General features: G+C 33.7%; 1 protein-coding gene across 4 annotated transcripts in view; it reads right to left on the bottom strand.

Moving 5' to 3' along the window:
* Positions 1-22,656, bottom strand: part of Dgkb (diacylglycerol kinase beta) — a 644,882-nt gene that overhangs the window by 380,417 nt on the left and 241,809 nt on the right. For all 4 annotated transcript variants that reach the window (XM_028768913.1, XM_028768911.1, XM_028768912.1 and 1 more), the window contains 2 exons: positions 14,661-14,777; positions 3,830-3,903 (listed from right to left, as the gene is read on the bottom strand). In XM_028768913.1, the coding sequence (XP_028624746.1) occupies positions 3,830-3,903; positions 14,661-14,777 (191 nt within the window). The remainder of the gene's footprint in view (positions 1-3,829; positions 3,904-14,660; positions 14,778-22,656) is intronic.

Genomic DNA, 22,656 nt, shown 5'->3' with positions numbered 1-22,656 from the left:
CTTTCTACTTCATTCCTCTGGAGAATTTCTATTTATGTCACACCCAATACTAGAGTGCTTTTTTTTTGAGACTTCACATATTTCACATGTATTTCCTCCTTGGAACTTTCATAGCAACTATATTTTAAATCTTTCAATGTTAGCATTCCTCATGTGGTTTTGCAAAATGTGTGTTGACACACCCCACTCCCGTCATTAAACCTTATGTCATTTAGCCTAGTGGTAAACAGTACTGGAGTTTGGGCTTGCCCAATAGGAACACCTGTTGGTTGTTACAGAAAATTTTGTGTACATATATAATCCTGTGACATGTTCAATTTATCCAACATAACTAAGTTAAAAAAAAGCAAAAACAACAAAAATAAGTAAATAGATAGATAGATAAATAGATAGACAGATAGATACATAGATATAAATAGTAAACATCAGTATGAAATTCTACTGTGAAAGAAACCACTCACAGGAGACTATGTATACTCTGACCAGAACTTTTTCAACACATATTCTTATTTTACTTGGCAAATTGTTTATTCTTTGAAGGTTTTACACATGTGTTTAATGAAACATAGTCATGCTTACTCTCACACATGTTTCTATTCATTTGAGTTTGTTATTTATATATTGCCAGTGACGATTAAAAGTAAACTTAAGTGACCAGGAGAACTTGTTTGCAGTTTCTAGCAGAGGAGTTTAGCTAGCTAAACCATGTGTATTCTTAACTAAAGACCAGTTCTTGGTCTTGTAAGGGTTTCTGCCCAGCTGTGATCACATTATCAGAAGGAATGAACTTGGGGTGGTAAAGGAGGCAGAGGACCCCTCCTAATCTAACAGATCAACTGAATCAGCCCCAATGGTCAATAAGATGATCTCTAGACTGTGCATGCCCCTCCTACATCAGGTTCTCTTATCCTAGTGTAAACAGAACCACTAACTCCATTTTTACTACACTTCTGTGCATGTCTCATCGGTAATGTACATTCTTGCACCTCTGTTCAAAGAGCTGGATGTGCAGGAAGATTACCCCAGCCAATGGATATGGGAAGCCATTGTATGTTATCTATAGACCTTTAGTCAAGGTTTTACAAATCTTCATAGAAATTTTATCTTTTGGATTTACAGTGCTTTAGTAGCTAATTTTACTTTTGTAGCTATGATAAATTGTTGGTTTTTGAGAAAATCAATCACTACAAAGCCTAGATTAACTTCAAAAAAATCCCATACTATGCAGCCTGGGCTAACCTCATGCTGTTAAGTGCCAGGAACATAGGCTTATACCACAATAACTAGTTGGATTTACTTTCTTGTTTAAAATAATTTTCTATGGACAGGTATCAACATTACCAATGTTTGATGTTGACCTGTATTCTTCCTTTTTGCTGAGACTGTTTATAAATACTCATATTTTTGGTTGCATCCTTTGGTTGTCTATGATATCATGAATTTACTTTTACTAATGTAGTTATCGTGCTTTTTTTCTCTTGCATGATGTTCTTTATAGATTTCCAGAACTACATCTAATAGTCATGTGTAGGCATCCCTGCCTTAGTTCAGACTTCAGAGAGGATGCTGTCACCTTTCCCACACTTCTTAAGATACTACTAATAAGTTTTTCACAAATTACATTACATGATGTACAGGTTCATTTTTTCTAAATTTCTTCAGCCTCTTACCATTAAAGGTGCTAAGTCTTTTGCATTTATTAACATGATAAAGTGGATAAAATTTTCCACATCAAGGGAAACAGATAATACACCAAATGGGAGAAAATATTTGCAAAAAAATGCAATTTGTAAGGAGTTTTATGTTAACATTAATAAAAAATTAAAAATTGAAAAAATTCTGATCAAAATAAAAAACATACTTAAGTAGACATTCTTAAAAGAAGATTTACAAATGATCAAATGGATATATGAAAAATACAACAACTAAAATTATCATTGTGGCAAACCCTTAGGAAAAGCAGGGAAAAACACAACGAGATATCGAGTGATCTTAGTAAAACATCTATAATTAAGATGCCTAAAGACTGATGAGGATGTGGAGAAAATGGATCCCCTACATGCTGTAGATTTGGATTATTTTTTTATGGAAAAGAGTAGAGATATCTTTCCAAATCTTAAAGACTGTACTACTGTTTGATCCACTAGTGAATCATATCTAAATGATTAAAATAATGTGTGAAAGAAGCAACTGCACCCCCACAGCACTGTGGCTCACAACAGCCAAGAACTAGAAGCAACCAACATGTCTTCCATCTTATGAGCAGGTAAAGTACATGTGGTAAAGATTCGCTGTGAGAAGCATTTAGCCATGAACAGCACAGAAGCCTGTCATTTTGTCACCCTGTGGATAGATCTAGAGATCATTATGTTAAGTGCAATGAGCTATGCAGAAATAGGTACGTACAGCAAGATCACACTTGTGGAAATTGAACAAGCTGATCTCAAAGGTAAGAGTACATTATAAGTTATCAAATGCTATAGTAATTAAAGAGAGGGAAGGTTGACAAATAGGCAAGAAGGAGCAATTACATAGGAGCAAAATGTCCTCGTCTGCTATTGCCTAGTTAAGTAGCAAGAGATAATTAATTAATAAATACCATTAATTAATTAATACCATTAATTAATTAATACCATTAGTACTATCAATTAAGCTCCAAAAAAAAAGAATTTTCAGTTTTCACCACAAAGATATAAACATTTGAGGAGATCAATATGTTTCTTCCGATTATACATTAAACAATGTAGTAAAATATCATAAAAAACCTATTAATATTTACCATTTTCCTGCTTTTATTATTTCTAAAGAAGTTTAACTACAAAGGTACATATAACATATGAAGCTTGTTGAAAAAAGCAATTTAGCATCATTATTTAATATCTGTTTTCATGAGCAAGGCAACTGATCTCTCTGAGGAGAAATTTAAAGTTTTCAGTTATTACATTAGATTGTCAGAATAAAACCTATGTATATGCTGTGAAAAGTAGCTTATAATATTTTATTGAAAGCAAAATGAGATTAATTTAATCAAAATCATTAAAAACTTAAATAAGAGCAGAAAAAATAACTGAAAACTCTATGATTGGGATGTAAAGTTTTCTAATTAGTTGTAAATAGTGTATCTTGATCTACTGTTACAATGTTTCCTTTTCTCCTTTCGTACCTATGAGATTAATAACAACAATTCAGCAGCATTAAGGCAGGTGTAGCTGATTTCATGACTTCAGTCTATACTAGAACATTCTGTCAAATGGTTTACTTTTCATATTTATATATTTTCATAATATGATTTAATTATTAATTTATTACAAAAGTAAAATTTAGTATTATCGACTAGAATAAAGACTGAGAGTCCTGACAATGAAGCTTGATTTTTATTCCTGTTAGATATTCTGTGTTTCACCAAGAAACACAGCATCATGAAATAAAATAAAATGCAGGCAGAAAGTTACCTTAACATATTTTGGTTATATGTTGCACATAAATTCTGTTCCTTGGTAATGGCTCTGATTCAACTAGGGCCAACCTGTTGACCACTTAGAAAACCAATTTCTATTCAACATTGTTTATGAAACTATGTCATATGTCAAGCTTTTTGTTAAAGATTAATTGTTATGGGTCGAGTAGAGAAAATGTATATACATAAACTCTGATAGTTAAAATGTTTATAAAGGCCATTATATTAACATTTCAAATGAAAAGAGATATCCATCAGATTGTTACACATAGGTGTTAACTAGGTTGAGAAGTTGTGTTGTTTACACCATGAACATAGTTTAGCTTTTCACATTTTTGACATAGGAAAAGGACATGACTTTTAAAACCATACCGTTCTCCTTGCTTCCCACCACTTTTAGGGTTGACAAAAACTAGAAGCGGGTGTGTGCCAGGAACAGGAGTGATCTAGAATGAAATATGGAGAAATTATTAGGATGGGGCATATGAAGAGGACACATGCTAGCTCTCATCATTCACAAGTGAGCCTTTCTTTAAAGTGTATCTAGAAAAGAATAGCAAATAATAACATACAAGAGGTGAAAAAAGAAAAATAAAGACAAACAACCAACAAAAAAGAAGGGAAAGATACAGTTATGGAACATTCTATAAACTAGTAACAATAAATCAGTTTCAGAGAAACAAAACAACATGTTGGATATAAAGAATCTTCTTTTTGCAGTTTCCCCTTCCAGAGCTGATTGCATATGCTTTATGAAATCCATCCCCTTTTGTAGATCAAACCTAGTGTTCCAATTCATATGGTCTTGCCTTAGAATTTCTTTTACTTCTTTTGAAAAAAGAGTTGCAGTGAGCCATGCCTATTAGCTAAACAGAAGTTCACTAACTATCTCCAAGTCCTCCCTGTGCAAATTGAGTGGGTATGCTACTGATCTCTTACTGTGTGGATTATCTTCATCAGTATCCATTTTGAGATGCATCAAGAAGACAAAATCTCTTCCTAGTGGAATTGTAATTTACTCCACAAGCACACAGACAAATATGGACTCTAGAGAAATAGGATAGGAAGAGAAACAACACAGGTATTGTGCTGGTGCACTGATAACATGAGATTATTGTTTTAGACAGGGTAGCAAAAATCTTGTAACTGATTGATTTTCAATCAAGAAATGTATCTGGTTAAAAACATCATTATTCAAAGAATATTGATATGCTAAAATAGAGTTTAGAACACAAATTAAAAACATTTTAGCAAAAAATTATGAAACCAATAGGACAGGTTAAATACCAAAGTCGGAAGTAGATTCAGGTTAATCTTTATGTGGTGTTATTTCTCCTCTAGAGATGATCCTTAAATATTTAATGGGACAGTTAAAAAGCAATCATTTCATTACAGTGTGCCCTTTCTTGCTGTCTGTTTTAATGGTATCAGTTTAAATATTCTTTCCTCCACACCTTAACTGAAATGGCATCTTCTAACGAGTTTGTGCAAGGAAGAAAAGTTAAAATCTTCACACTGGCTAAATAAGAAGGATGAATGAGATAGTCTTTATTCTTCTACTGTAGTCCAACTAATCCTCAAATCAGTAACTGTGTCAGTCTCTGTTTACTTTTCCCAACAAAACAAATGATGGTTCAACTATCCCAATTCTCCTCTATCTCATTAAGGGCAGGAGAGCTGTAGGGTCTGTAATTACTTCCTGCTCCTTCCTGTAACAAATACGCTCAGTTGATGTGAGTAAAGTGTCCATTCTCCTATAACTTTGGTCCTGATGGTATGACATAGCTGTTCATTTTACCTATCAAAATCTAAAATGTGGAAACATCAAAAACACCTTTATCTTAGATTTAGCATGCAAATTCCTTTATGTTTCTTGTATTGCAAAGCTTAAACTTCTAAATTTATTCTCTGCAAAAAGTAAAAATGTATGTACATTTTATTTTTATTTTTCATATTATTTTTTATTTTAAGCTTAATTTAAATTGCTCTTCATGGGTTTCAGACATAAGAATCTCAAAATAAGTTTGTGTATGTATGTATGTATGTATGTATGTATGTATGTATGTATATGTATGTATGTATGTATATGTATGTATGTAAGTAGGTATCAGCATATGTGTGGGAATGTGTATGTAAGTATACATATCTGTATACTTATTTGTGTGTATGTCTATGTCTATGTCTATGTCTATCTCTATGTCTATGTCTATGTGTGTGTGTGTGTTATAACTTCTTCACATGAGTTACATATCTTCTTCAAACACTTCCCTTCCCTACCTTATGTTTGAGACTAAACCTCTCAGTGTCTGTACTTAGTTGACCGTTAACAACTGGGGTCAAAGACTCTTGTGGGAGAGTTGGGAGAGGATTGAAGGCTCTGAAGGAGATAGGACCTCCACAGGAAGATCAACAGTCAACTAACTTGGACTGTTGGGAGCTCTCAGAGACTGAACCACCAACAAAAAAGTATACATGGCCTGGAACGAGGACCCCAGCACATACAGAACAAATTTGCAACTCAGTCTCCATATGGGTCCAACAACAACAAGAGCAGGGGCTGTCCCTAAAACTGCTGCCTGTCTGTGGAATCTGTTCCCAAACGGCTGCTTTGCCTGGCCTCATTGAGAGAGGATGCAACTAACCCTGAAGAGATCTAATGAGCTTGAATGGGAGGAATATGCTCAGAGGAAAAGGGGAGGGGAGATGGGGTTTCTGACTCAGTGGGATGTAGAATGAGGAGCAGTGATTGGGATGTATAAAAAAAGATCTGGGTTCTTCCTATGTCTGAAGTGTTTGAGTTGCAAAGGTACCATGCTGTTGCTGCTCTTGGTTGTTCTAGATGGGTACTGGGGACTTGAACTCAGGTCATCATTTTTTGTGTTGCAAGTACTTTCCTGAACAAGCCTTCTCCCCAGCTCATAAATAAGGACTTGAGCAAAGTTATAAAAATCCAAATACTTACAATAATATTTTTTTTCTAATTTCTTACGTGGCTAATCACTAGATTAGGTTATATTTAAAATTCACAATTGATCAGAATTCTTTTGATTTATTTTGAAATCTTTTTCTGAGATAGGTATTGAAATATTTAAAGACATCATTTTAAATTCTAACAAATATTGTTAAAATGGAGTGCAAATGTCCATACACACACACACACACACAGAGATATGTGTGTATATATGTGTGTACATATCTGTGTGTGTGTGTGTGTGTGTATGTGTGTGTGTGTGTACCGACTAAATAATAACACTAAATAATATTAGGGTGTCACTTTGAGGCTAGTTGGATGGAGAAATAAATAAAATGACTTAGAAAAATGCAAGAGAACCTGAAGAATTTAGCATGATGGTTTTTCACATGTGAGAAAGTCCAAAGCTCAAGATGGGAATACAGAAAAATAAGATATTACCGAAAACATTTGTGTGTCTCACCAGTTACTGTGGCTCTGTGCTCCTTTGATAAGACCTAACCTACCCAGTTAATACGTATTTTCTCTCCGTTCAGTGCTGTCAGAGAGAAAGCAATAGAAATGAGGCTCAGGTGTTAAGGGAACACATAGCGTTTGTCAGAGCAGAACTTTTATTCCAGGCAAATCTGGCATATTTTTCTATGCTCCGAGAAAAAAGCTTTAGAACTGTGTTAACCTTTGCTTCTATAAATAAGCATAGCTGCTTGAGTAAATGTGGATGCTAAGCAGACAGAAGTCTTAGAGTTGAGAGCCAAAGACCTACAGTGCTATCTAGTCGTCGTCAAGTTTGACAAGTTGACATGCTTTTGGTCTAAGAGAAGGGAGAGTAGAGTTGAGAGATCCTTCCTATCATATTTTCATCTAAGTGGCTTTTGATGCTTGTGGATGAGTGTATACCTATGCATATGTGTACAAATACAGATGAGCGTTTAAGATTTCAACTTCCAATGTCTTGTCGGGTAAGAGAATAGATAATAAGTGGAAAAGCGTGCTTATGTCTCATCTGGTGAAGTATACAGGCAGGTGCTATGATTGCCTCCCCCTGCCCTCATTCCAGCACGCAGAAAAGACATGTGAGCACACAGTAAGCTGTCTGCTGCCTCCAAACCCAAAGAAGGGAGCTCATGAGCAACAAGTTCATCTTGCCATGTTCTTGCACATCTCTACCTCCAGCTCTGTGATACAAAAAAACAAAACAAACAAACAAACAAACAAACATGTCTGTCCTTTGGCATTTTGTTATTAAAGACCCTTTGCCCAAATACAGAATGGCTGGATCATGTGCTCTCTAAAGGAAGAAGAGCGTCTATCCCTCTCCTTCCTATCCAGCATGGACACTGTTAACTAAGAGGAGCTCAAGGTGGCTTTGAAGTTACCACAGACTGAGTACTACTCCTGATGAAAATGTGGAACTGTCCGTATACTCTACCTCTCCACTCTGCTTCAGTGAGACAAAAACACTAATGGTGATCTTGGCTGTTACTGCCTTGTTTATTATTCTCTTGTATGCTGTATAAACTAACTATGGTGGATGTGGATGAAGAATAAGAACCATGGGGGTTCAGGACAGGACCCTTATGGAATCAGGTAGAATGAAGTGCTTCATTGTTTGTCAAACATACTAGTTCACATACTCCTCAAAAGAAGCAATTAAAAAATCAGTGGCAAAACTGTGACAAATACTCTATTTTATCTTATATTGTGCCACTGTCAATTAAGATTATACTCGGTATCAGTCTAATGCTTCATAATTTAAATTGTCTCAGATAAAGGAATGTATCATAATTAGATATGTTGCCTCAACTACTTAATTCATTCAAATTCTTCATCCTGATTTCGAGAAATCAGTGTCTTGAAATTAAGTGCCTCTTCTCATAGAACTCAGTCCAAAGCCATGAACTTGTATTGTAATGTAAATCACATGTACAGATGCAGTGAACATAAACATTTAGCTTAGTTTCTACAACTTGGTGTGGATGACATATATATGAATAAAGTTTTAGGGAAATATCTCACAATTCCATTTTTAGAAATTTTAAATATTTTTTGATGCTTAAAAATTAAATTCATAGTCACTCAAAAATATTTCAAGGATGATAAAAAAGAGCTTTCATACCAAACCAGCTTAAATCTCACTGCAAAATTTGTACTTTATTTCTTTATTTTAGGATTGCCTAACCAGAAGGTATTTTCTCTTGAATCAATTCAGTCATCAAATTTAGAAGTTAATGTACATCTGGAATAATATATATAACTTCCTTGCCTTCTTTCTTCCCTTTCTCCATCTCCCATCATTCCTCTCTCCCTCATTGCCTCACTTCCTTGTCTATTTTCTTCATTTTGAGATTAAGTTCTGATCTCAAAATCACTATTAGAGAATGAGTCAACTTCTAATCCTTCATCCGGTCCTGAATATTGGGATTAAAAACTACTCTCTTAGGCAGTTTTAGTAGTGCTGTGAATACAACCCTGGGCTTCCTGAACTCCAGCCAAGGCATCTGCTATCTGAATCATCCACAGCCTTGGAGGGCTTTATTTAAAAAATAGTATTAAGACAATTGGTAAAATAAGAAGACCAAAGGACTACATCACAGACATACATCAATGTTATAATTACATTTAGATTCTTACTTCTAAATATAATCTCTACCAAGAACTTTTTTGAATTACATAATTACATAATTTCCCCCTTCCCCTTTGTTCCTTTAAACCCTGCCATGTACTCCTCTTTCAAACTCATAGCCTCCTTCTTATTAATGCTATTACAAGCATGGTTGTATATGTGTATACATATTTATTCCTAAATATAACCTACTCCATCTGTTGAATGTTTCACATATGTGTATTTTCAGGGCTGACAATTTGTATTGGATAGTAAATTGGTGTGCTCTTCCCTAAGGAAGACTATTTCTTTCACTGTCTGTACTCATTAGCAGCCTGAAGATTTTTGTGTAGGGTTGAGGCTTTGTAAGTTTTCTGTCATTCACTTTGGCATCCCTATGGTTGTCCTTGTTCAGCTCATGTTTATGCTGTCATGTTGCTTTTGACATTAGGAAGCAACAGAATCTTAAAGCAAACCCCCTGATCATCTTCCTTTTCAAATGTTTTCACCACCTTTTCATCAATGCTCTCTGAACCTGAGATGTGGGAGTGTTTGTAAATATATCTATTATCAGGACTAGGATCATGACTCTAGTTTTTTACTGGAGGTGTTTTTCTGCATTGCTTATTGCAAAAGAAATTTGTTTCACCTGGATGAGTTGTGAGGACTACACACATCTGTGTGTATAAGGACAGTGCTAATATTATTACTAGGAATTATGCTGGTTGTAAGTTGGGGGCTGTGGGTGTTCTACTTCAAGGTCCATCAATGTACAGTTGGCTAGTTTTTCAGTACCAGTAATAACTCCCTTCAAGTTCATTGAGTCTTAAGTCAAATTAGAGTTAAAAACCATTATAAAAACATTTTGAAATGAAGTAAAAAAGTATGATATCAAAACACACATGCGCTGCTATGCTAAAATGTTTTGTACAATTTATTGAAATGAAAAAGCAAAAGAAATAACCATCAATAAATAATCATTTCAGCGTAAAATAGTGCACACTTGAAGGTACATATTCACATGGCATATGAGAGCACTCTAGAATAGAGACGTAGAATGTAATAGAGATGAAAACCATCTTGGGATATTCTTTCCGTTTCCCATTACTCAACCTCTGTGCTGGAAATGACTGAGACTCCTTATATTTTCTCAAAGTAGTAAAGATTTGTTAGTAGAAAGAGACTGTTAATACTGCGTTCTCCTCCATGCTCCATAGCTTCCATCATCGTAAGTGTAGTGGAGTAAATTTAGAGTGTGACTCTGGAGTTAAACTGGTGGTGGCTCCAGTTCAACACCTCCCTACATAAGCTCATGCCTTCAGTAATCTCATCTTATTTGATTATTCTGAGCACCATTAGGATATGTTTTACCTCAAATTCATATTCATTCTTTCTCATGAATTATAGATTTACATGATGGTCTGACTACTTGTGCTATGCTCTTTGGCATTGAATTTCTTTTCAAACTACAATCACCCGAAAGCCTTCAGCATCTCAGTTGATGTAAACTGCCATTTCAGACACAAAAGTTTCATCTAAAGTATCCATGTCTTCATCATTTTCCAGCTGAATTCTATTCTCAAAACACTTCTCTACCTACAAAGCTCTAAGGCTAGCCTCTGATACTATAACCATTAGTTATTTATGGCAGTTATGCAATGTTTAACCAATTTTCTAATAAACTAATTTTATCAAGAGTGAGCCTTTTAAAATATGCTGAGTGGCATAATGTTTCTGTAACTTTTCCCACTGTATTTGTTTATTACACTCATATCAAAAGTCAAAGTGCTCATGAAAGCTTTCCCAGACTTGGAAACATCTATTACATGTAACTTATCTACAATATTCTTTAATTTTGTGTTGATTTTGCACTGTAGGCATAAGGGTCTTGTTGTTCTTAAAGCTTAAGAGGAATTATCTTGATAGTCATTAGCGTGGTCTATTTCTCATAAACCCAAGTAGTCAATGATCTTCCCAATTTGAATTAGCTATCAATATATATGTCTTTCTGACCTATCTTCCTTAATTACAGGTGACTCCAAATTTTGGCCCTGATATTTGTCTTACTCATCTCTGTGTATTGTGTACTATTTAGCACCTAACACAATATTTGTATAGACGTAAACTCAGTTGAAAACTTGTAGTTTTACAGGTGGGTTTTTTTTTTTGGTAGTTTGTTTTGGTTTGTTGTTGTTATTGTTGTTTTGTTTTGTTTTGTGTTGAGGCAGATTTTTTCTGTGTATCCACAATTCTCCTGAAACTTACTTTATAGACCAGGCTGGCCTCAAACTCAGAAATCTGTCTGTCTCTGAATCCAAGGTGCAGGGATTAAAGATATGTGCCACCACCACCTGGCTGAAAGGTTGAAAGGTTGAAAGGTTGTAGCTCTTAAAATTGTAAACTCATAATTCAGCATATAAATGGGTGAGAATGACTATAAAGAACTGATTAAAAATGTGTCAATGAGATTAGAGCATTATACACACTGACTAAAGAAATGAACTGGGGATAACATCTGAAATGTAAATAAAATATCCAATAAAAATATATTTTAAAAAGAAATGAACTGACTTGCATACATACTTAACAGTTGTCATAGTACATGTGTTTAGCTTTAATTCATTTGTGATTACAAAACATAAAGTCAGAAAGATGTCAGGATAAATCAATTCTGTGAAGGAATACACCAGTTTAAATTAAGATATTAAGAATTAAGGTCCCCTTTGCATATATTTAAACACAAACTGTATTTTTTCATTATCTCAATGCTTTTACTAAGAAATTTTACATAATATTTATTTGTTCACACATAGGATAATCCTTATTATCATTAGGGTTCTCATATGTTAGAAGCTGACATTTCCATTACATTTGATATTATGTTTGAAGTGTAAACCTATGGTGTGAGCAATGACAAAGACAGAGTGCCAAACCACTGCTATTTGAAGTCCCCTAGGACCTGGGTTAATTAATGAGATTCATCCTAGGGTTATGCATGATCTATTACTTCCTCTAATTAGAAATAATAATCCTGATCATTATACTGGTTAGTTGGAAGGGAGGAAGATGAATGTGCTTAACTATGATTAATCTTCTTAGAGCAGTGTAGACCTCTCTTCTCAATGAGTTATACGCAAACTGGGCTGCAACTCAATGCTTTTCCAGGACATACATTTTATAAAGCTCACAGATAATTAATTTCCTGGCATATAGTTTTACATTAATTCAAGAAACAATGATTTTACTATTTCAAAAGTGATCAGCAACCATAAAATATTTTCTATTTGGAATCAAATAAGTGTTAAGGGATATTTTTCCCTGTTTTTCATTCTGATCAAAACACTGTAAGGTCCCCCATCCTAGATGAAACACAATTAAGTATAGAATATTTCACAATTAAACCCAAAATTCTTCACAATTACACCTCTGTTTATTTAACACTGTTTTGTCTGAATTTATATCTTTATTTCCCAACTAACTCTTTTAGCTGATAATTTCATACACCAGCACTGTTATGAAGAGTTATTATTACTGATGATGTGCAATTTAACATGTCTGTCTTTATTCATAAAAGGATAAATAGTTCAGATACTTCTCAAATAAATATTAAAATAAAACTTATCTTACTATATAACTATAAAATTGTTATGACTCTCTGTATGCATCGTTTAGTTCTTGCTTTACACTGGGAAACATCAAATTTGACTATTTAAAGCTTGGGAGAGAGTGAGCATAGATATCATTTTTCTAGTGAATAAGATATTTTGTCTCAGACCTTCAAGCAACATAATGATGCATGACTGAGCACAATATTTACAAATTCTAACCTTACATACATTTTGGGATTTGTTGGTTAAGGTATAAGATATTGAAGGAGTAAAACATATAGTCTAAGCCAGGGCAGTCCTTAGTCAGACTGTTGCTTTACCCTGACTAATGTCAGGTATAAGGGGTATTTTCTAAATTCTGACCATCAAAACAATAGTTTTAAATATGGTAATAATAATAACACCGAGTTCATGTTGAGAGAGTTATCACACCAATACAGACTATGCCAAATATATATAAAATAATGTCAGAATACTTGTGTTATCTGAAATCCTTGCAAATATTCCAATGTGCTTAAATTTACAAATTGTGATTTTTAGGAAGTAACCCAGAATTACTAATAATGTAAACTATACAGTTTTTTATAGTTTTATATTAAATTTCAGTGTTGTTTGTGCTTGGAAAAAATGGATAACACAATAAAATTTTTACTATCAAAATTGTAGTCAGATTTCAAATTTGAGAAGAATCACATATGTGATTACAAAATACATGAATACATTTCCCAAAAATGACACTGAGACATATTCTTTCACGGTTGGATTTTATGCATACATATGAATATAATACCATTTGCTTGAAGTTTCTCTTAGTGTTTAAGTTTAATTACTAAGGAAATATTTTCTATTTGTAGTATATTTTATTAGATTTCAAAAATTGCCTCATTATCAATTGGTATGCAATTATTATTTAAGTTTCCGTGAACTTTTCAATATTCTAATTGAGCAACTATTAGACATATTCTGTTTACTCTTAACTGTGCTACTGATTATGGAATATGGAGTATGTGATACATAGCATCACAAATAATTTAATAATTATTAAAGATAATTAAAGATAAAATCATTAATTAAATATTATTAAAATTAATATTTTTTCGAATCCCAAGTGTTGTATGCAACTTCATTCCACGTTCATCCATGTGATAAGCAGTTGATGCAAAGCCTGAAACTTTAAATGCACTAAGAAGAAAATACAACTCAGAGAACCATACAATTGAAAACATTAAAGAATGAAGTAATCAAACATCTCTAAACATTAAAATGATGTCTATGTTAACGAATAAAAAAATTTATCACATCAGCAAATTAAATAAATATATTTACTATATAAAACCTCTATTATATAAAATATTTTATAATGTAGGTGGAAAGGATGTGTTTTATGTCTGAAGTCAAAGTGATAATTCATAGGCTTATAAAAAATTTCAGCCACTTTTCTTTGTCTAAACTATAATTATGTATGATATTTGAGTTCAATTTAAAATGTAAAAATATTGACACATTATAATGAATATCTCATTTTGTTATTTTATTTTTAAAAAAGATTCACACAGTTAGCATTTATTTCCTAAAGGTATATGTTCACAATTAAATTAAATCCTCAAATTTGGACCCATAAAAAGTGTGTGCATGTATGCGAGTGAACATATATGTGCATGTATACATGTGTGTTTGTATATGTGGTTATTACTGGATAGGGGCAGATAATAGATGTAAATAGGACATGTGTAAATAATACAGTTAAATATTAGTTTTAAATTTCAGATTCACTTCAGTTCTTTTGCCAATTTTATTTTAAACGGAGAGAAAATTATAAATCATTAATCTCTCCAGAATGTCATTCTGTCAATCAAGGATAAGACTGACATTTTGATAAATTAATAACGATCTTTCTGAAGAAGTCTACTGAAATAATATAAATGATGAAAGAATGTGTTGATAACTGAACATATGCCCTTCTCAGAGTACGAAAGTAACACATATGAATGCTACTATAATTTAGACGTTGGAAACCATTACCTGCAAACCTTGCCCATCCATCGTGACCGAGTTAGCTCTTTGCATTTTGTTCTTGTCTGTCGCTTTATTTGGCTGCTGGGAGCTGCTCTTCTCCTTTTTAGCTGTTGACTGTCTTTCCTGTAACAAGAAAAATATATAAAATGTATTTTATAAATTGAGCTAAATGTAAGAGGCAGAAATGGTTCTGAGAGGCAGTCTTTTAAAATACCTTTAAGATTATAAACTTAGGCTCAATTAGCTATCTGGAATATGTTCTGAAAAAATACAAAACCTTTTTAGTTTAACCCAATCAGTCTATTTCATGGCAACTTGACCAAAATATTAAATCAATTAAAGAAACAGTATGGATGAAATCAAAATTTGGTGATCCAGAAGCACCCAATATCCAAAGTCTATAAGGGCTATTAAAATTTATTGGTTGTGTAAGCAATAAAACAGAAAGATTACTATTGAAAGATTTCAATTAGTACTAAAAGTAGTATTTATAAATGCGTTCAGCATTGAAAATGATTTCTAACTAAAATGAAATTTGAAGCTACTATGTATATTAGAGATCTTATGTATTGAGAAATCTAGTTTGTGCTCCTTGGATTCCTTTGTTCCTATAATGAAATAAATAGTTGAAAAGCTAAGTACACACACGTGCATGTGTTCGTGCGTTGAATATATATATGTAATATATATATATAATATATATTTACATATAATAAATATTATATGTAATATTATATATATAATTATATATATATAATTATTCTTCTCTTTCCTCTTCTTTCTATCTCATTAACCTTTTCAAATCAATCAAGAATTATCACCACTAGTCATCTTCTATTCAAATCATCAATAAGCTTCTCAATGATACACTAAATGGTCTTCTCTATCTAAACCACAGTTGGCCTCATTCTGCTTCAAGGATACTGAACCTTCTTGCAGCTGTCTTCATATTTCGCTAAGTGTGGTCTCAGGCTCCTTTGCTTATAATTTTAGCCTATCTGAGATCCTATTTGGCCCAATCATCTTGAAAACATACACTTGCTTTCAGGATAACTTCATTTTATCACATAGTTTTCCATTTCAATTTTATGAAAATGTTTAATTACACAATTTCAATCCTGAAACTTAGCTTTACACATGCCTTTTCAATCTCTCCCTCTATGTATTTAAAATACTTAGGATTCCTTTAACAATTTCTTGATTTTGTCAACAATAGCTCAAACAAGAATAATACTACTACTTGTTCTAGATTATAATAAGCATGGTCAATTGGACCAACAGCCTTTTATCTTTGTTTTTCCAAAGTCAATATTCTACAGACTGACACATCCCATTTTGCTTTATCCAGCTACACTGGCCTCCTCAATGATGAGAGCAACCACCTTTCTAATTAAGAACTTCTACAAGTGTTTTGTATTCTGTGGAAATCTGGCGCTTAATATTTTGACATCTTCTTGACATTCAGACCTTTGGCCGGAGGGTAAAGCAGCTTCCCTAGTCATTTATTCTTTATTGCAATAGCAATTTTATACTCCTGAGAATATTAAACAAAGGCTCATATAGAAGAGAATGTTGTCCTAGCGATACAGATCACACCTTGATAATCACTGCATAACTTTTGCGAAAAAACTATGGTTTAAACACTAACGTTTCTAAAGTTCATAAAATATTGCATTGAGGTGTTTTGGTGAGCATATCTATGCTTACTAAGAAACAATCTGCAATTGATTAAGAATGTCTGCCTATGGGCACTTTAGCATTTTAGTGTCCATTTACTCCTTATCACTTACCCACATACATGTCATATTTGTTCTGGAGAGTTTTTAATATGTTTTTTTAATTGATGCAATGTGGAAATGTATTCTTATGTAGCTTTAAGAGAAAAATTCTTTTTGCACAAAACAAGGTTTTACATACAACAGATAGTTTATCAGTACAATGCATAAGAAGATTCTATCACAGGACGAGACTTGAAATTAGAAAGCATGGGATGAAGCACATCTCTGCTGTTAAGGCATTACATAATCTGGAACTTCTATGCAAAGCAGGGATGGTTTCACCTATTTCAAAGAGTTGTTGAGATTTAGTACAAAAAAAACCCAGTAAATTCTTTAGTATTGTACCTGATTGGAATATGTACACAATTAACACAAAGTACAAATAATGTAAAATGAACAAAGGGAAAACTCTTCAGGAGTTCGCTGATATTGCTATTAGAAAGAGATTCTTAGTTTCAAATTCATGTTGATGAAAAAAATTAATGGTTCCACAATACGTTTTTAAATTGCTGAAGCAAGCATTTGTATTTTAAAGTGCTCAACTGGCTCAGTTCAAAAACAATCCTATGGTAGATAGAAATGAAATAGCTTACTTCAGGTTTATTTGATGCATTTATATAAGGCATGGGGTCAAAAATATGTGTGTAAAAGTAGTTTAAAGCAATTATTCTACTGTATATGCATTAATTGTTACTTAGCATCAAAATTTTAAAATGCCAATATAAGGAGCAAATAAAACTCATGATCTTTATAACTGTGATTTTACAATAAATTATTTACTTGTACTAGACTGAAAATTTATGGGACAAAACATTTGTCTATATTGAGCTACAGAAGCATCTATTTCGTTATTATTATAATTGGCCATTGTGGTAAGACTCTCCAGACATCATCAAGTGCAACAAATAGAGGGATCATTCTCTGGACAATCTGAGGAGGGCACTAAATAAATGCTGCAGAGGAGAAAATTATGAAACATTGAAAAATCTTTAAAGGTCAAAATTGAATTTTCAACTGATGTGATTTCATTTTTAAAATCTAGAATGACACACACACACACACACACACACACACACACACACACACAAAACCCAACAAGATCTATAGAGCAATTTCTAAAATCTTCAGTAGAGAGGGAGGGGATGAAACCAAGTTAGAACATTTGCCTAGCCCCTCACAGCCTGCACTACAATTAAAGGTACATATTGTTTATTGTATATCTCTGTGTATAATTTGCCTAATAATAAAATGCTAAACATTCACTTAAAAACACATATATCAAGAAAACAAGGGTATTTCTTACTTTGGAAAGATATGTTAGTTGGCTGAATTTGGAGAAGTAATCAAGAGTCTAAGTTAAAAAAGCAGAAAAAACTAATCTATTCCCCTTGCCCCCAGAGTTTACTTATATTTATACTCACTTGTTTCATATCTGTTTCCAACCTGTCTAGAAGTTCTGTGAGATATTTATGGTTCCTTATGTACACAACATAAGGTAACAAAGAAAGTAGTTAGATACAGTTTCTGACATCCACTTAGAAAACCCTTACATTCTGTCCTATGGGGACCAAGAAGGGGAAACATTTACATTCTTAAAATTGCTGTCCAAGAGCTTGTCCTGCCAGTCTAAGAGTGTGTTAATCTTGCCATTGTGATATTAAGATAGAAAATCACCAACATTAAAACTATTTTGTTTCAGGAAAAGCTTCCAAACTTCTTTCCTCCAACTTCACACAGAAAAATCTTTTGAGAACAATAGTGAGCTGGGTTTTCCTTTTAACCTGCAGTTTCATTTTTGAGCGTTTTGAGCTCAAAACCACAATTTAAGACAAATTCCCTTCTGCCAGATAAATTTTCCTAGGCAAAAATGAATGAGAAAATTACTCCTTTAGTCAAGAGAAATTATTCGAACATTGAAAAGAACTCTTCCAAAAGACCACGAGAATATAGAACATATAACCACAAAATAAAAAATGTAGTTATTGATATTTGAGCGTTTTCAAATATCAACCACTTGTGTTTGCTATGCAGACATTTTAAACACAAAATTCAATGTTTTTTTGATTCTCAGGCTTCAGGAGTCACGCAACAGATCTTAAGAGTGGAATGCATTGTATTTGAATTCCAGGAGAATAATCATCATAATAAACAGGGCAGAAAAGCCAGGCACCATTCACTGAAAACAGAAAGGCAGAATAAATGAAAAAAAAACCCACCTCGCTTTAAATACTTGCTCTACAAATAAGCTTTTTCTGTATCATGCTGATTCTAAGAGGCAGAGTGTTTGTACATTGGTGAAAACTACTTTCTCAAAAGAGATGTTCATGACAATGGTTAAGCCTGCTGCTATCGATCACTTGACAACTACAAGCAGCGAGTGATGATTACCTCCAGCGCAGGAGTTTCTCCTTTCTGTGCAATCTCAGCATGAGAAACTCACAACCACAGAGCACTTGGCTTCATACAAAACCACAAGAAAAAGTGCTCTGCCATTAACTGCAGCCATCGCTTGAATCTCAGAACTTGCCTTCTCAGACACCACACCAGTGGTATGCAGAGGGATTTCCACCCTTTCTGAAAGTGCAGTGAGGCCACAGAAATCACCCAGAAATGCTGAGAAATTAACCCATCGTATCATCTTCTTGTTTATCATATTTAAAGAGTCCTTTCAATACTTCAAAATTTAATAATTTCCAGACCAAAATATAGTAACAGTTACACAGCTGTACCTGCTGTTGATTGAGACCTACTCTGTAATTTGAATATCTTGCTGGCCAAATTTACCTGCAAAATGGTAAAATCCTCTAAATCTATTGGAAGTACTAGAAGCTATATTGAAACTTAGTTGATGAGTAGAATTTGTAATTAAATCTATGGACAATTAAAAATAATGACATAGAGAATAATGATATCCATTTCTTGATTTAAGAACTTACTTTTAGATTTATTTATTTCATTTTATGTGTATGAGTGTTTTGCCTAGATATATAACACGCATCACTTGTATACCTGTGTAGCTCAGAGAAGGGTGTCAGAAAGAGTGTTAAGATGCCCTGAAACTACTGGCACACACAGTTGTGGACATAGGGTTTGAAACCTGAGCTCTCTGCAAGATGAGCAAATTATGTTAAACACCTAAATGTCTACCCAGCCCCCATTTCTCAATTTAAATAAACATTTATTTAAATAAAAGTAACTCTGGACAAAGGCATATGTATGGGTTTAAAGGCACATCCATGCTTTATTGCTTATTATTCTGCAGGTTATTTCCCATTGAAAATGATAATTTATTTCACCTTAAATGTGGGAAGATTTATGCCAGGATAAACATAGAAAACGGACTCACTGGCACTGGTTAAAGTAACAATTCAATAATAGCAGGAACTTGAACAATGGAGTGAAGCCTTATGACATGTTTTCACTAAGCTCAACACCTGTCTGTTGTGGGGGCTGTACACTGCAGTGAAGTGTGAGGTGACGAAGGGCTTTCTTACTTTCATTGCTTACTATGTCCTCATAGGTTGGAATAATTGCTGTTCTGAGATAGAAGCAGTCATTAAATGTCTCCCAATCAAAACCAAAACAAATAAACAAAAAAACAAACAAAACAAAAATAAAAAAATCCTAGGCCCAGATGGTTTTAACAGATTTCTATCAGACTTTGAAAATATAGCTAATACCAATACTTCTCAAACTATGCCACCAGATAGAAACAGAAAGAACATTGTCAAGCTCATTCTATGAGGCTACAGTCATGCTGATACCTAATCATACCTAGTCTCAACAAAGAAAGAGAACTTGAGCCCAATTTCTCTTATGAACATTGAAGCAAAAATACTCAATAAAATACAAACTGAACCAAGAACACATAAAAAAAAAATCCACCACGAAAAAGTAGGCTTTTTCCCAGGAATGCAGGGGTGGTTCAAAATATGAAAATCTATCAACCTAATCCACTGTGGAAACAAACTGAAAGAAAAAATTACAAAATCATCTCACTATATACTGAAAAATCCTTTTACAAAATCCCAAAACAATTCATATTAAGGGTCTTGGAGAGATCAAGGATACAAGGTGTATACTTAAACATTATAAAAGCAATATACAGCAAGCCAACATTAAATTTATTGGGGAGAAATTTAAAGCAATCTCAGAGGCAAGACAAGGCCACCCGTGCTCTACTAATCTATGCAACATAGTATTTGAAATTCTAATTAGAACAACTAGAAGAGATAGACAAATATTGAAAGGGAAAAGTCAAAGTATCACTATCCACAGATGGCATTATAGTAACCCCATAAGTGATCCCAAAATTTTTATCAGAGCACTCCTACAACTGATGGATTCCTTTAGCAAACTGGCTGGATATAAAAATCAACTTAAAAATATCAGTAGTGTGCCTTTACGCAAACAGTATAAGTTCTGAGAAAGAAATTATAGGAAACAACATCCTTTATAATAGTCACAGATATTATTAAATCTCTTTCTGGATCTCTAACCAAGCAAATAAAGACTTGTATGACAGAAACATCAGTCTCTGAAAAAAGAAATTGAGGAAGATATAAGAAGATGTAAACATCTCCCAAGCTCATGAATCAGTAGAATTAACATAGTAAAAACAACCATCTACACATTCAATACAATTCTCATTAAAATTACAACACAATTCGTACAGACCTTGAAAGAGCGATTTTATACTTCATATGGAAAAAAACAAAAAGCTCAGATTAGCTAAAACAATCCTGTACAATAAAGAACTTCTGAAGGTATCATCATCCCTGACATCAAGCTGTACACCAGAGTAATAGTGATTAAAAACTTTGTGGTATTAGTATAGAAACAGACAGGTAGATCAATGAAATAAATCAAAGACCCAGAAATAAACTCACACATATATGAATACTTGACATTTGACAAAGAAATCAAAACCATACAATAGAAAAATGAAAGTATCTTCAACAAGTGGTCCTGGTTCAATTGAATGTCTGCAGGAAGAAGAATAAAAGTAGACTCATATCTACCATGCACGAAACTTAAGTCCAAGTGTATCAAAGACCTCATCATAAAATAAGACTCTAAATCTAACAGAATAAAAAAGTGAAAAAAAATTGAAATCATTGGTATAGGAGATAACCTTATTATCAGAACACTAATATCTCAGTAACTGAATAATAAATAATAAATGGGATTTCATGAAACTCAAAACTTTTTGCAAGGCCAAGGAAACCATCAATAGGACAAAACCGAAGCCTACAGAATGGGAAAAGATTTTCACCAACTCTACATCCAACAGAGGTAGTATCAGGAATATATAAAGAACTCAAGAAATTAGACATCAACAAACAAAATAACCTAATTTAAAAAGTGAAATAATGAGCTAAACAGAGAATTCTCAACAAAGGAATCTTTAGAATGGGCAAGAAGCCCTTAAAGAAATGTTCAATGTCCTTATTTATCAGGAAAAAATAAATTTGATGCAAATCAAAACAAGATCCCATCTAACACCTATCAGAATGGCTCCTTCATTGCTGTGAGCATGCATACTTGTACAACCACTTTGGATGTACAATTTGGTGGTTTCTCAGAACATTGGGAACTAAAGAGGGATATGGGGATATTAATCATGTATGGAGGAAGGGGGGATGGGAGAGATTTGGGGGTAGGAGTGGATGTCAGTAGGGGGCATCTCTGTGAACAGATGAAGTCCTAGAATGAGGGCTTCTATAGGGGTGGCTCTAGCTGAGATTGCTACTAGTGAGATTATAGAGACTGATGTGCCACCCCCTGTAGCAAGGCAGGACTTCCAGTGGAAGGAAGGGGACATCAACCAACTCACAAAACTTTTAAACCAAAAATTGTTCTGCCTACAAAATATGCAGGGATGAAGATGGAGCAGAGTGGGAACCAATGACTGGCCCCACTTGAGACCCATCACATGAGAGAAAGCCACCCCCTGACACTATTAATGATACTTTGTTATGTTTGCAGACAGACAGCTAGCATAACTGTCTCCTAAAAGGATTCATTCGGCAGCATATGGAAACAGATACAGACACTCATAGTTGAACATCAGGCAGACCTTGAGGAGTCTTGTGGAAGAGTGGGAATAGAATTGAGTGAGCTAGAAGAGTCAAGGACACAACAAGAAGATCTACAGAATCAACTAACTTGTTTCCCAGGGCCTCATAGAGACTGAACCACCAACCAAGGGGCATGCAGAGGCT

Source organism: Grammomys surdaster, unplaced genomic scaffold, assembly GCF_004785775.1.
Source record: "Grammomys surdaster isolate TR1022 unplaced genomic scaffold, NIH_TR_1.0 188, whole genome shotgun sequence".
Lineage (NCBI taxonomy): Eukaryota > Metazoa > Chordata > Mammalia > Rodentia > Muridae > Grammomys > Grammomys surdaster.
This window is presented reverse-complemented; position numbering and strand designations above follow the sequence as displayed.